General features: G+C 39.5%; 2 protein-coding genes and 1 pseudogene across 2 annotated transcripts; 2 read left to right on the top strand and 1 right to left on the bottom strand.

Annotated features, from left to right (window-relative positions):
• The first annotated feature begins 1,917 nt into the window (after window positions 1–1,917).
• Window positions 1,918–2,466, top strand: LOC110040510 (uncharacterized). The gene has a single exon (XM_089274846.1). It carries the CDS (start codon window positions 1,918–1,920, stop codon window positions 2,464–2,466), a length of 549 nt encoding a protein of 182 aa, XP_089130972.1.
• Window positions 2,467–4,253: 1,787 nt separating this feature from the next.
• On the top strand, window positions 4,254–7,856 carry LOC149101905 (uncharacterized; annotated as a pseudogene).
• Window positions 7,857–10,540: 2,684 nt separating this feature from the next.
• Window positions 10,541–11,686, bottom strand: LOC149101904 (uncharacterized). The gene is made up of 2 exons (XM_089274863.1): window positions 11,127–11,686; window positions 10,541–10,990 (listed from the first exon to the last, which is right to left on the bottom strand). The coding sequence occupies exons 1-2, from the start codon at window positions 11,384–11,386 to the stop codon at window positions 10,792–10,794; spliced, it is 459 nt and encodes a 152-aa protein (XP_089130989.1). The 5' UTR covers window positions 11,387–11,686; the 3' UTR covers window positions 10,541–10,791.
• Window positions 11,687–15,857: the final 4,171 nt, after the last annotated feature.

The raw sequence follows: 15,857 nt of genomic DNA, 5'->3' as shown, positions 1-15,857 counted from the left end.
GAACATGCCAGCAACATAACCTGCACCACCAGTCATGGGAGAACCCCTCTGCAGACCAGGAGAGGGGGCAAACGAGAAAAGTGCATGCTGTCACCCAACAAGCGGATGGCGAGGAATCAGAGGATGATGCATTCTGCGTCCACTAGTGAGGGCCTTGGAACATTACAACTGCATATAAATGATAACATAACTACTGTTATTGTTGATTAAGGTGCCACCTGTAATCTCATGTCAGAGCATGTGTTTCATTCCCTAACAGGGGCAAAAGCACCCTTAGTAAGTGTGGTAAAAATGTGTATGCATACACACACTCCAAACCACTAGATCTTAAGGGAAGCTGCATGTTAAGAGTCACTGTGCCACAGACCAACATGTCAGCCATTGCAGAATTTTACATAGTCCCAGGGCAGGCTGCAACTCTGCTAGGTCGTAAAACGTCAGAGAAGCTTGCAATCCTTAAGGTTGGAATTAATGTTAACAACTGCAACACAATCATTGACAATCCCCAAAGCTGCTCTTAGGGTTAAACTCCCCAAAGTTTTTGAGGGCCTGGGCAAGCTAAAGGGCTATCAACTAAAGTTACACCACGATGACAGTATTGCACCTGTGTCACAACCCCTTCGCCAAATACCATTTAGCAGGAGGCAGAAAGTGACCACAAAGTTGAAGCAATTAGAAGAACTGGATGTCATTGAAAAAGTCAATGGTCCCACCAGCTGGAACAATTCACTTGTTGCCGTAGAGAAGCCCAACGGAGACATTCGCATTTGTTTGGACATGAGACAGGCGAATCGTGCGATCCTCAGGGAGAAACACCCAGTTCCTGAAGTCATATGTTAATGAGGAAAAATGTAAACAATGACGTTACAAAAGATTTGCCCATTTAAAAAGGGAGGCACTAGCCGTCCAGTGGGCCTGTCAAAAATTCGACCTCTACTTGTATGGAATGGAGTTTTAGCTCTGCACAGACCACAAACCGTTGGTAACTGTCTTCGGGGAAAGAGAACTCTACGGACGCTCTAAGCCGGTTCCCAGTAGGTCCAGCTCAGGACCATGATGCCTGTGAGAGCACAGAATATGCCTGCAGCATAGCTAGTGAAGCCGTACCAGCAGCACTCACACCCCAACAAGTTGAGCAAGCATCTGCAAAAGATCCCACATTACAGTTGGTTTGTCAAGCTGTTGCCTCAGGAAACTGGAGTCGCTTATCGGGCACACTGTACGAAAGCTTTGGCAGAAGAACAAGGGGTCCTTGACCAGCTTCTCCCCAGGGGTAACCATATTATCATGCCAGAAAGCCTCTGGAAGCATACTATTGCACTCACACATGAGGGCCACCAGGGTATGACATGCACAAAGGCTTACCTTAGAGAAAAGGTATGGTGGCCCAACTTGGACAAGCAGGTTGAACAGTCTGTACAAACCTGCCACCCTTGCCAGCTAGTCGGCCCTAGAAGCAAGACTGAACCTATCAGGTCAACAACATTACCCGAAGTTCCATGGGGTGACATCGCCATTGACCTATTGGAGATTCCCCGTGGAAACCACCTGCTTGTAGTAGTAGACAACTACTCATGCTGGCCCAAAGTTATCTTGTTAAAAAAGACAGACGCTTCACTCGTCACAAGAACAATGGAGGGTATCTATCAAACACATGGCAAACCCGAGAGTGTCTGCAGTGACAATGGCCTGCCATTCCCTCTGCAGAATTTGAAGGCTTTCTAGATTACCTAGGAATAGCTCACCTAAAAGGAATCCCCTACTGGCCTCAGAGTAATGGTGAAGTCCAGCCCTGTAACGAGACTTTACTAAAGATAATAAGGATCACCACCTTAGAAAGTAGAGAGGCAAAATTTTCTCTTCCAGTACCGAACTGCACCTCACACAGTGTCTGGATTGTTCCCAGCCAAGTTCTTGATGGGTCGACCCCTTAATGATAAACTCCCAAGAGTTACCATTCCAAGTGAGAGAATCACCAAGGCTCACTGGCAGCAGCTTCTTCGCGAAAGAGATGCGTGGGGAAAACTTCGACAGAAAGAGTATGCAGACAGCAAGCGGTTGGCACAATACAGTGATATTGGAGATCACATCTTGCTCAACAAGAGCCGTGACAGCAAACTGTCTCCCAACTTCAAACCACTACCATACAAAGTGGTGGAAAAGAAGGGCAATGCTGTCCTAATACAAGATCAGGAAGGAAACACCAAGCTGCGTAACGCGAGTCACATGAAGAAGTTTATCCAGCTGGACCCTTCCACTGAAGCCACTGAAGCTCACAGAGGAGACAAGGCAGAGGACATGCCCACTGGAAGACAGTTGGAAACAACTGCTTTGACCCCACCAACCAATATTGATAAGCAGCCTACCCTACCTTCTGAATCCAGTGCAAGTCCCCTTCCTTCAAGGCTCGCTTGTGTTAGGCACCCTCCAGCATGGATGAGTGACTTTGTATCCCTTTGTGCTTAAACTCCAAAACATCCAATGCAAATCTATGTAGATGACTCTATGCAAATTTATTTGTTTGTAGTTTCTGGACATTGGACATTCATTATTTGGCCATTAGCTATCTGCGTGATAGGGAGTTTTGTAATATGTAAGGGGGTGATGTGGCGTAGTGACAGTGACATTTACGCCACGTGACATTGGAAACCATGTGCTAGAGAGAGTCTGCCATCTTGTCAATAGAATTGTTGTGTTCCTACAATATTGTGTGTTTTCTTCTCTTGCGAAGCTTCTACATGGGGGTGAAAGAGGATGATGATTCACCAGTTACAAATACTCCTCAGTAGGAAGGAACTAGAGAGTGTATTATTCAGGGCGAATATGAAATTGTTTTCTCTCACCTGGAGGCATTCTTATCGTGTGAGGACGGATTAAAAGTTCTTCAGAGCACAATCTATATATAAGCCGTCAAAGCAGTGATTTTAGATGAGGCGCATTGCGTCCTTGAATGGTGAGCAAATGCATTTAAAAAAGCTAAAAGTACTCTAATCCATTACATGACACTTTTTCAGAAATGTTGTAATGTAGCCAGTTTAGATCCTTGTGTCCTGTATTTTTTTAAAAGAATACTGATCATGACATGAGTAATAAATAGTTGTTTTTCTTATTCTATCACTGGGTTGATATCAAAAATATATTCACTCTTGTCTTATTTTACTGCATCCATAATTGCATTTCTAGTAAATAGTAAGTGATGGATTGAAGACTCACCATCAGTAAAATGATCAAATTATACCTTGACCTATCTTGTCCTCATGTAATTATTCAAGGCTTTTCCTCCCCTTTCTCCAAGGAGTCCTAAGATTTGGGAGGATATGATGCAATTAGCCATGTGGCGGTACTTTTGGCACTTCAATCAATAATTATTATGAACTGTATTATATCTTACTTTTCAAACAGGGGAGATGACTTCAGGCCTGATTATGGGAAATTAAGTGTACTTGCTTCCCTTTTCCCAAGTGCTCCCATAGCAACCCTTACTGCAACAGCAACAACTGGTGATAGACAGACTATTTGTAACACACTTTGTCTGAAGAATCCCAAGCCGTTAATAGCAAATCTCAACTGCCCAAATGTCTTTTTTTGCCAAGGTATTCAGAGAGGGAAGTGATAATGAAGCATAATGTTAAAATTCTGCAATCCATTGCCACATCTCTTTTGGAACAGGGTACTGGTTATCCCTTAACATTACTTTATCTGCCTCTACCATGGTGTCGAAGGGCCTATAAGGTTTTTGAAGGCATTCTTAAAGAAAGACAATATGACCCATGTGATATATTGCCTTAGAATCCCATCTTTCTTCAATTTAGGAAATCAGCCACTATACAAATATAATTGTTTGCACATTGCTTTTGGAAATTCTGTAGAGAGTATTGAACATTTCTTGCAAGGTTTGAACTGTCCAAACTCTTACATACATAGATATATAACCAGGGAATCTTTGTTTCAGTGAGTAAGTTGAAAATTTGGCATCTGAAAACCCACAAAACAGTAGTGATAACCCACAACTTAGCAGTGGTGATGATTCTGACTGAACCTCCAACACCTGATTCCCCACAGAGAGGAAGAGGAAGAAGGCGAGCTCAAGTTGGAGGTCAACCAGCAGGGGGACGAGGCAGAGGTAGAGCAGTGCTGCAGCACCAAATGGCTATCGAAGCTACAACAACCCAGACACAGCCAATCAGCTGCCTTCATTCAATCCAAGATGTCTTCCAGGGCTTAAACTAATCAGCCCCATACTTAGGGGTGCTATGACCAGAGCTGTCGATTCCTTCTGGCTGTTCATAACTGTTGAACTGCTAAGGGAAATCTGTCTACATACCAATTCCTATGGCTGGGCAACAATTGCTGAAAAGTCCTATTATGGGGACAAGGAAGGAGCATGGAAGGAAACAAACCCAGATAAGATTGAAAAGCTTATTGCCCTTATCTTGTACTGTGGTCTGGTCAAGGTTAGTCGTTCCACCGCTACTGGAGCACACAGTCTTTGCATCACGGTCTCTGGGCAAGAAGTATCATGTTGAGGGATAGATTCAAAGCCATTATTGGTATGCTACATGTGTAGACCCTGGCACAGAAGATGAGCAAGATAAGCTCTGGAAGGTCAATGGCTTTCTGCAGTTCTTCAAAGAGAAATGCAAATCTCTATGCCAACCTTTTCAGCGTGTGGCAACTGATAGAGGATGGTGAAGTCTAAGCACCATTCAGGGATAAGACAGTATATAAAGAATAAACCCACAAAATGGGGCATAAAGTTGTGGGTACGTGCAGACAGTGCAAATGGTTATACATGGTTATACATGGTTATACATGGTTAAGGCAATCAGTTCCACTGAAACTGCGTGTTCATAAGCCCAACTTCGAGAATATCCTTGATTTAGAAAAATTTCAGTGTCGTGATTCTTATCATCTTCTTATAAAGCAAAAATGCAAAAAACCAAATAAATGGGCCAAGTTGAGAGAAGAATGTAATCTAGAGGATAAGCAACTTTTGGAGGCATTCGTGATGCCACTGAGAGTTGCAAATTAACCTTATGTACGTTCTTTTCAGTATCACGAACTGAATTCTATTCTATATACAAATGAATTACTTTGTAAGATAGGCTATATTTCTGACCCCAACTGTTCCTTCTGTCATCAGACTACTGAGACCATATTTCTATTTCTTTGACTGTTCTTTTCTACTTCCTTTTGGAATGAGATATGTGAAAAAATTTTAAATAAACTTAGTAGTTGCATTTGCCTCTCTTTAGAATATCACGAGATTATTTTAGGATTTTTAACGGGAGAGATGGATCTGTTAAACTATATAATCATTTTAGGAAAAACATACTTGTGGACTTGCCGGTGTAAAGAAACAAAACCATCTTTCAGCCACTTTGAAAGAATTTTATTAAATAAACATCAAACCGAAAAGCATTTTCCTTTAAATCAAATAACATCAATTGAGAATTTTTGAGGAATTGTTTCTTTTAAACACTTAAGGAAAAAAATTTGTATAAGTAGTGTAAGTATAAGTAGTATTAGTAGCAAGTATATTGTAAGTGTAAATGTAATTATAACATCACTAATGTAAGTAATGTGAGTGCTCAAGTTGTAAATAAAATTCCATTAACAAAATGACAGTGCAAATGGTTATACATGGTTATACATGCTGCCATGACCAGTGCCAATGGACTAGGCTTAAGTTGTGATGAGGCTGGTACAGCTCCTAATTTATCAAGGTTATCATTTATATTTTGATAATTTTTATACACCAGTAACACTTGTGAAGGACCTGTTTTGTCTGATGCTTCCAGCAACTGGAACTGCTGCAGAAAATAGAAGGGGATTCCCCAATTCCATAAAGAACAATAAAACAGTGGGCAAGAGGAGAGCAGAGGGGAAGCATGAGATGGAAAAGGGATGGAGTCTGTCTAGCTTTACAGTGGAAAGATAATAGGCCAGTTACAATTCTCACTTCAACTGACAATGCGAATGATTTCATTCATGTTGACAGAAATGAAAAAGTGCATAATTTATGGCAGCAAGCGAGTCAAATCGTCCGACACCAAGAAGTCATGTAAAGTTTGCTATGCGGCAACCAAGAAGGAACTGAAAGTTGTAACATACTGTAGTACACCAGTGTGGAGTGCACCTACACTGCACACAAGACAAAAATTGTTTTAAAATATGGCATAGCAAAGACTAATCACACTAAAGTGATCATTGAAGTACAGCAAAACTATTATAAACACCGAAAAATATCAAAATATTGATTTTTTTTCCTGTCACTGTTTTACTTTCCATGAAAATAGTGTTTTTTTAAGTTGAAATTTATATCAAGCACACTTATTGATTCATTAGGCTTAGTCAGGCTTTCCTGAACACAGTTCACTGTGAAGTGCTGTCTTTAGTGTTTGAATTTGTAAGTTTCTTTCAAGATAACAAGTACCATTGCAAATTGTTGTACTTAGGGTGCACTTTCTGTAAATGGTATAACTTTTTGAATTTTCAGTAGATTTAGGCCAAATTTTCACCAGAAGTGCAAAAAGGTAGTGTTTCAATTTCTCTTTGAACAGTTTTTCTCAATATGTAAGGTAGTGATCTTGTTCCTGTTTTTCTGATGTTTTGGGGTATTGCATGACATTTAAATTTGCATATATTAACTAGTATTAACTTATTTCTTGAATAAATGACGCAGGTGGTGACATATTTTAAATCTCCATTTATTCAGCTTCAAAATGATAAAAATTTGGATTAAATTGGTTGTATAGAACCAAAGTTACATTACTCAGAGTACAAGTACCTTAAGGTAATTCCACTGAAATAGAACCTGCACTGAGATTTTTGTGAAACTTTGCCTATTGATTGTTTATATTATAGGAACTTAAATTTTAAAATAAAAATGAGGGGTCCCCATGTTCGTTTAGGAGCAACAGCACCTTGCTTATACCCTATAAATCCTTATAATAGCACCATGATTGTAGTCATGATTGCTTGCTAAATTCACGTTTCCGATGATTGTTTTTTGTTCTACACTGAGAAATGGTCCATATTTATTTTACACAGAGAAATCTATTACTCAATCCAAAACAACAGAAAAAAATGATAGGTCACCATACTCATTTGCGAGAAAATGACGATTTACCTCTATGGCGAGGTCCAGCTGTAAAGAAAAAGCCGCCATTTTTAAATGCGCACGCGCTAATTACACATGAAATTACGCGCAGTAGGGATGCGCAATACAATACTGGGGAATGACCTTAAAACAAGCATTTTTCTTAAAAGTATAAATTATATGCTGACATTTTCACAATGTTCTTGCAATTTGTTATAGTTTACATGTATTTAAGGTGATCTAAGCCTGGATGGGGCAAACAAGCTTGTAGACCAGTTTGGTGGCCCACAGAAGTTGACTTTACAGATGTCAACAACATCAGCAAGCAGCCACAGATGGAGCAGTTAATTTCAATTATGGATTCCTACAGGAAGTGGAATACACAGGAGGAGGCTGAGGAATGTGATATGGCAGTTGATGAAATTCCCATTCCTGTAGCATCAACACCAGCTGTTCGTTTAATTTGAGATCCACCCTCATCTCCCACAGGAGTTTTGGAAAGTCCCATTCATCCTTCTGATCCTTTCATTACACCTGTTTCTAACCCTTTGGAAGTTCCAGCAAGTCATGTACACCCACCTCTGGGATTTACAGACATCATGAAGAGGAGATTTGGTAGTGATTCAGTTTATTGTAGTGAGCTGTGGCAACCTGTCTTAAGGAAACATGCACTGAACTAAATCACACCCAAAGATCCAAGATGTTCTGTATATTAGGAAAACTCAGTGAAGATGTAAATAGCTCAACTTTTTAACAAAATCTTACTTTTGTTATCATGCAACCTAGGTAAATATTATTGTTTAATAATATTATCTCTCCACCTCATTTTGTAAGCAGTGAAGATCAGCATAGACTTCCTGAACGGTAAAATAGCCTATAAAAATGTTAAATGAAATTTTATTATCATATTATTACATACTGTTATTTATATTGATCCACCAAATATGGAAGAGCTCTCATGCACTTGTATGTTATAAAGTGTTCATACATTGAGAAATACGAATTCAGACTTCTTTTTCTTTGGTGTAGTAAGCAGTTTGTGAACTGGTTTCAATTTAAAGTCATACATACAGGACATACAAAGTTTCTGAAACAGGCAAACAATTCCTGGAAAACCCGCAAAGTTTGAAGGTGATGTCACCTTTTATAGATCCACTAGAAACAAATCAAAAGTCTCCAGCTGTCAGAAAAGAGCCGAATCCTGGTGGAAGCGGCATTCACCAATTGCCAAAAATAAGAAACGAAATGAGTGCTAGCACAAAATGGTACGAAGTTTCAGAAAGAAAACAATACGAATTTTCATGGTGTAAGATATTGTCATGCGTGTACCACACCATCAAGACTTCCAAAGACCTGCAGTATAATTTACTTCTAGAATACAAAAGACAGGGAGACAATGCTACCTTTATCAGGACTGTAAAACTTGCACCAGAGCCTAGCTGTGTACTTGCAACAAATAGGCAGTTACATGACCTTGCAAGGTTTTACTGTGACCCTTATCAGTACAGCCCCGTAACAGTGGATCCCACAATCAATCTTGGGCCATACAACACGACAATTGTTACCTACCAAACACCTCATTGCAAAGAGTCAACCTTGACCTCTTTTAATGGGTTTCGTAAATGTTTACCACATGAAGTGATTGCATTGGTTACATTTGAGATTGTGTCTTCTTTCAATATAATTTTTCACATATGTTGAAAGCCACTTATAATGGGCCACTGTGATTTTAGTTTATATTCTTCTGGCATAAGTGATTTTGTTGATTTAGGAGCCTCTTCCTCAGTCAACAATCCTACAATTGAACAAACAGCAGCATCAGCAGTCACAGAGCACCCTATAACATTCAATTATTCTGCCAGGGGTGACAAACCTTCTAACCTACATCACAGTGATCATGAAACCAAAAATGCCAAAAAGGAAAAGAGAAAATTAAAAAATGTACCCTCAAAATGTTTTGCTTGAACGATGTAGATGATGAAAAGCCCCCTACTGTCACATCAGCAAAAGCAGTATTGTCAAATTATGGATTGGGACCAGGTTGCATTACATGTAATGTGCATGTACATAGTATTCACAATTATGTGATGGAAAGATTTCTTCCTCTTGCTTTAGCTGGAGGGTGCGTCAGTGCCCCTACACCACACCAGAGCTGCTTTGCAGCCACTATGATGTCCCATACTCAACAGGAAATGCTTCAGATGTTGTTGGATGGTCGCCTCTGGTTTATGTGGACTCTTGACCACTGACAGCAAGAGGTCTTTCCCTCATGCTGCTCCTTCCTCATCAACCAGGACTAGTCATCTTCCCAACCTTCTATTCTCTTCACCCAGCCTACACCAGGAACTATGCATATGTTTACTTAGAGTTAGTGTATAAAATGGCAGAGGCTGAATACGATGTTCTTGCATTAATACAGCAAGTACACTTTTGTCCCCCACTTGGTGTTATTCCGTTCCCCTACATACTGGTAACCTTGTTTCTTCGCTTGTGTGCATTCCACTTCTAAGTCCCTGCTAAAAAAAAACGCCCTTTTTGTGCCTCTGCCATTTCACATTCTCCTGAATACATGTTTTTATTTTTGGATCTTTCTCATTGTAAGGCACATTTGGAGAATGAGCCACCACTGGCCAGAACTAATCAGAGTTCCTAGATTATTGTTACAAGATACCTTGATTTCTTTTTATTGATCCTTTTTCACAAATATTACTTTGTGTGAGTATTTTAATTGTTAACCTCATTCAAATTTATACCATTTTATGCAACAGTTACTTTTGATGTGTATTTGCGTCTTAGTGTGTAACCAAAAAATTATAACCATTTCCAAAATTCAAAAAAAAAGAAACTTTTGTACCTTGTTGAAACATATTTTGTCTCTTCTTGAGTCACCAGGGGCAACTCTGCTGAAAGACGAAGATAATATGTTGACACACAATTTTATATTCTCTTTTATATTTCCAAATTTTAGTTGATTTGTAATCTGTGAGCAATTTTATTCAATTGACTGGGAATTATTCCTTGCAATTTAGTTAAAGTGCCTATAACACCAAAAAATTTTTTGCGCTTAATTAAATCTCTGTACGGAATTGGGAAAAATGTCGCAAAAATTTTTTAATTCGGTTCAAACCGCGATTTTTTATGATTTTTTAAAGATCGGAAAAATGGCACTTTTTCAAAACACTACCGAGTCACAGAGTCACTGAAAAGGGTCTGGGTATAGCGAAACTTGTGACGTCATTCCAGGCCATTGATCGCTTTCTTGTTTGGAACCGCGTTTGCTTCGCTTCGGAAGGTCAGAAATCTTGAAAATGCCAGATAAATGCGTTGTTTTCGGCTGTAATAATAAGCCAAGTAAGGCAGAAGGTATTTCGCTTCATCCCATACCTTTTGAAGGGGCTGATGAACCACAGAAGCGAAAAAGAAGAAAGCAATGGGTTGACTTCGTAAAATCTAAGCGTGCTCATTGGGAGCCCACGAAGTACTCGGCAGTGTGCTCAAAGCATTTCCGAGAAGAGGACTACGAAGTAATGTTCCCTGGATTGACAAACGTCAATATGCAAAGAAGACTACGGAAAGATGAAATTGGCATTTGTGTTTGCCCGACGATCCAAGCGCCTTGTGTTTCGGGCGGAAGTAAACCAGAAAGCAAGCGAGCTGAGAGAAAGGTGAGAAATGCACATGTATTTTCATTAAAATGAGCTCCATTTCTGGAGGCAAACAGGGTTAAATCCAGGATGCTGGGTGATGCAAGTAAGCTTGGTGCCTTGGGGAAAATCCTGGATGACAATGTCGCTCTCCAAAGCTTCGACGCATCCGTCTAACTCACAACAGCAATAGCATTCACTGATGTTTTGCAAACATTCAAGGCTGCAATTGCCACAATGACACCTAAGAAATAAAATACCAAACAAAATTTACAAAGAAGAACAGCTAAAATAATAGTAGAATATGCACCCGACAACCGTAAACTTGCAAATGGCGCGTCGCCACGCGTCGCTAGCAACGCAAAACAATGCCAACTAACCATTCTTTGATTTCCTCTGATCCACTTAATCGGTTTTGAAGCTTCTTCTCTAGTTCTTCCTCCGTTTTTCTTTCCTCTTCATATTGAGCCAGCCATTCCTCGTCTGCCATCAGCTCATTCGCATAGGCATCTGGTTCATCATCTGAGGTTTCGTGTTCACTCGGGTTTGATGAACCCTCGACTTCTAAGTCGTACTCGACCTCGACCTCTGCGGCCTCAGAGTCCGAGCTAGAGTCATAGCTAGAATCGCTGGACGACATTATAAGTACGTTTGAATATTCAAACTTTTGTTGAGTCAAATAAAAGTTCTTTTGACGAAAAACTAACCCTCAGTACTCTATCCCACACACAAAACAACGTGAGAGTTTATACTGGAGCGACGCTGGCAATGGCCTGGAATGACGTCACTAGTCCCATTCTCCCGAATGCTCGGTCATGCTCTTAACAGCGCCAACTTTAAAAATTCGTAAAAAATTCGGGTTTTAACCGAATTCAAAAATTTTTGCGACATTTTTCCCAATTCCATACAGAGATTTGATTAGGTGAAAAAAATGTTTTGGGGTTATAGGCACTTTAAAATGATTTTGTTGTTTGGTAAGCTGTAGAATGTGATCTGTGTTGTCTTCAAGACCAGATTGTCACCAAGCAATGCACTCATGCCAGAACGTACAGTTGATATAAGTACACATTCTCTTAGTAAATTAACATATGTTAGAAAAGTTATCTGTAGGTTGGAAAAGTTTCTCGTGGCAACTTTTCGACACACTAATCCCTTCATCTGTTTTTCTTGCAGAGTTTACTTACTCTGGATTGACTTTGTAATTTTTCAGTCAAAATTGTGAATAACTATCTCTCTGTGCAATCCTGGTAAATTAAGCTTTCAACTTCAGCGTGAAATTTAATGTTAGTTGGGCTCCTCTGGCCTTTTGACCAGAACGAATTGTGGAGCATTTGGAGCATTTCTTACAAACAATGGACCACTTTAATTACTTTACTTAGTTACAAGTTACTCCAACTGCCTTTTATTATATTAAAAAGTTATGAAAACAGATGACCTTTACAAAACGTAACTCATATAAAAACATAAATTTATATTCACTTTTGCCCACCTTTCAAGTGAACTGTCCATTTTGGAAGTTATGTAGATCTTTCCTAGCCAAACCAAGAACATGTTTTGGGCAGATTAAATAACACCACTTTTACTGAGTTTGCCTACAATTCCAAAACAGCTTAGGTTAGCCAATCCCAAAACAATGTGTAGTTCATCTTAACCATTCACAGGAGCATTGCAGAACAGGAACATCCTTTATAACAGTACCATATGAGTTTTAAGCTTCACTTGGTGATTTTAACCCATCCAAAGAACCACCATTTAAGTTTTGAGACGAGAAATTAGATGTTAAAGTACCTTTGCTGAGATACACCTACAACCCGTAAACCTGCTTTCAAAGTTGTATATTTACATTTTGATATTATGTGCAAGGGACTAGTTTCATTAAGTATGGAATACAAAAAATATCAAAGAAATCTTATTACAAATTCCCTAAAGAACAGAGGTTATACCACTCTTAACTAGTTACTGAACCCTATTTGAGAATAACCCCAAAGTGCTGAAATAGGCCACATAATAAGACACCTCATTACTCCCTGATAAACTTGCTTTCTTTTTTTGATTTAGGCATGTGACTTTTACACATCATTTCAGCATCACAGGTTATGTAAAATCACTGTACCCTCACGCTAATACTTCTGGTCAGTATTCTTAGGAAGCTTGTGGATGAAAAAGAAAACAATTGGCATGAATACATGGATGGTGCTTTGTTTGCAATTAATTCCAACAAATCAAACATCACCAAGTGCAGCCCATTCTTCTTCATGTATGGTAGGCACCCATGTTTGCCTCGAGGTAGAAAAGTTTGTAGAGCAATTTGACAAAGACCAGGGAGAAAATGAAACACTAGAAAGGCACCTAACCGTAGAAGATATTCTCCAGGACCATATAGAAAAGATCTGCAACTTTCCCAAAGGTTGAACAAAATATTAAAGCTGCTCAAGAAAAGCACGAACAGCAGTACCTAAAAAGAAAAGGAGGCTATGATAGTAGTTTTAAGAACGGCGATATAGTTCTGTGCCACAATATGGTAGATTGCTCCTTCAACTCTTCGCAGAACCTGCAGTCTGTAACCCAGAATTTGCCAAGCCATTCCACATGTGAGGGTTGTTCTATTGTTAAGAGCAATCTACAGAAAGTCAAGCAACTTAATGAACTTCAGCATCTCGTTCACTCGAAGGTAAATATGCAAATTACCAACAGTTCGTCACATACTCAAGAATGCCTACTTTAAGAAAAGGTCAAGAAATTAAAAGAGCAGTTCAAATATGAACGTTTATCAAATGCAGGAGCATCTAATACAATAAAAACCCTAGAAAATGAATGAGACAGCCTTGTTACAGCCATAAAACTTTTTAATGATGACCAAAATTGACCAACACCTGCAAACACCGTGTCACCTCAGGTTAATAAATCATCACCTCTCCCTCATGATGATAACACAGGTTGGTCAACCGTTGGTGAGCAGCACATAGAAGCTAATTCAACCATCATTTTGGGCAATTTGACAATTAAATATGTCAACACCAGAAGAATGAAATCTAAACGGAAAATGTGTTTTGCAAATGCTTCCCTGGTAGCTCCACAGAAGACATGAAGCATTATATGTTTCCAAGTGTAGCGAAAGATCCAGGTCAAGTAGTAATCCACATCGGAACAAACGACCTTAATCCTGATTCTCACTCAGTAGCAAACAACATCATCGAATTAGCAGATGAAGGCCTAGCTCAAAAACACAAGGTTTTCGTTTCCAGCATCATTTGTTGTCATGATTTCACACTCAACAACAAAGTGAGACAGTAAACAACTTGTTGAGCTCATCATGTCATCAATATTTTTGGTCTTTCATCGATAATTCAAACATTTTAGAAAACCATCTTAATAACAATGGTATTCACTTGGTATTCACAGAAAGGGCACACCTCTGTTAGTTAAGAACATTTCCTTTGCAATCCATAATGTCTCTAATTACGATATTTGGGGCGCTGAGTCTGCATGCCCAAACGAGTTTTCTTCCAAATCCAATAGTGACATCAGGTTACTCTTTTCCCATCAACAGAGGATTTAAATTTATTTCTCACAACATTGAGCCTTCCTAAGTATTTTCAAGAGCTTCAATCAAATTTAAGTAACCAATTGATTGATTTACTTGCTGTTTTGACGAAGAACTTTGCTTCATGTGACATTTCGCATGATGATTTATTATTGATTTTAATAGTTTAACGTTATACTTTCTGTAAACCATGATTACATTGATTGACATTGCAATCTGAGAAGCTCGAAATAGGCATCCATATTCAGTTTAGTTTACATGTGTTGGTATGGATAGCTTTCCTGTTTTTAGAGGTTTTACGGTTTAATTGAACTCTGGAATCCGTTACGAAGTGAGCCAGTTTTAAAGTTTCTGTTTTCCGTTTTCTAAGGCTTTGCTTCTTTACGTTGTCTCCCTTAATTTCTGTTAGTATAATTTCAGTACTTGACTGCACGTGATTAACAATTGTGTAATTGACCGCATGGTTTACTCACTTAAATCTGCTCGTGTTTCTTGGTGGACATGATGTATTGAGGCCCTTTATTTTCAGTTAGTTGATATAGTTTAAGTATGACATTTGCTGTGTTTATTTCAGATCGAATAAAAATCTTGTAATTTATACGATTCACGGGAATTCAGAGTTAGGGGCAACAGATCACTTTCATTTGATTTCTGTGTGCTAGCCGGAGTCCCAAGGATTGAAGACCAAAATAGGTGACAAAGCAATGGGTGAACCAAACAGGAAGTGAAGGACAGCAAAGGCAGTACTAACATGCCGTGGAAACACCCTTTGCAAAAAATGTAAAGCGGGCAGGCCAGGAGACAAAATTATGGAAGCCTTTCACAGCGTGAAAACGGCTTTCGAGAACTTGGAGGTGAAGCACAAGGAATACACTCAACTGATTCAGGAAGATGAAGCATTCAAGGCAGAGGAGAAATGGTTGGAAGAGCGTGAGGACTTCTATCAACAAATGGAAATCGGAGCAAAGGATAAATCTAAAGTGGTATCAAAAAGCAGAAAATCAGGATTGGACAGCAGAAAGTCAGCATCAGACAACAGAGCAACGGGCGTGAAAGGTGAAAAATCGGTTTGGGAAAGCAGAACTTTGGAGGTGGAAAGAGGAGTGCAGGATTTAGAGAGTGTTATTGAGATGGAAACCACAAAGCAAGGAGAACATTAAGCAGTACAAGGGAAAGGAACCTGTGTTAATGGCACAGCTGTGAACAGCACAGGAACCGAGTCGAGAAACGGACACCTGAGAGCAGAAGAAAATCTTGGAGAAAACGGAGTTGCTGGTAAAAACAGCACCAATCACCAAAGCAATGTTAATACTTCCTGTGGGTTTAAGATGGAGAAGCTGAAGATGCCTCGCTTTGCAGGGGATGTTAGAGACTACGCGATCTTCCAGGCCGATTTCAGGCACGCTGTGGATAGCACATACAGTAAAAGAGAGGCGATTTTGTTGCTGCCTACAAGCTTACAACGGCGACCGCTGGAATTGATTAAGGGTATCAGTACAGATCATGATGCCACATGGAGCTACCTGGACTCAAAGTACAGGGATTCTAGATTCTTAGCAGACACAAT

The sequence above is a fragment of the Orbicella faveolata genome, unplaced genomic scaffold (genome assembly GCF_042242905.1).
Source record: "Orbicella faveolata isolate gen_17 unplaced genomic scaffold, um_ofav_v1 contig_36, whole genome shotgun sequence".
NCBI classification, from domain to species: domain Eukaryota; kingdom Metazoa; phylum Cnidaria; class Anthozoa; order Scleractinia; family Merulinidae; genus Orbicella; species Orbicella faveolata.
This window is presented reverse-complemented; position numbering and strand designations above follow the sequence as displayed.

Coding starts and splice junctions, on each gene's coding strand:
- LOC110040510 (XM_089274846.1), top strand. CDS start 1,918: ATGGGTCGACCCCTTAATGATAAACTCCCAAGAGTTACCATTCCAAGT.
- LOC149101904 (XM_089274863.1), bottom strand. CDS start 11,386: ATGTCGTCCAGCGATTCTAGCTATGACTCTAGCTCGGACTCTGAGGCC. Junction 10,991..11,126: donor TCAGAGGAAATCAAAGAATG/GTTAGTTGGCAT, acceptor TTTATTTCTTAG/GTGTCATTGTGGCAATTGCA.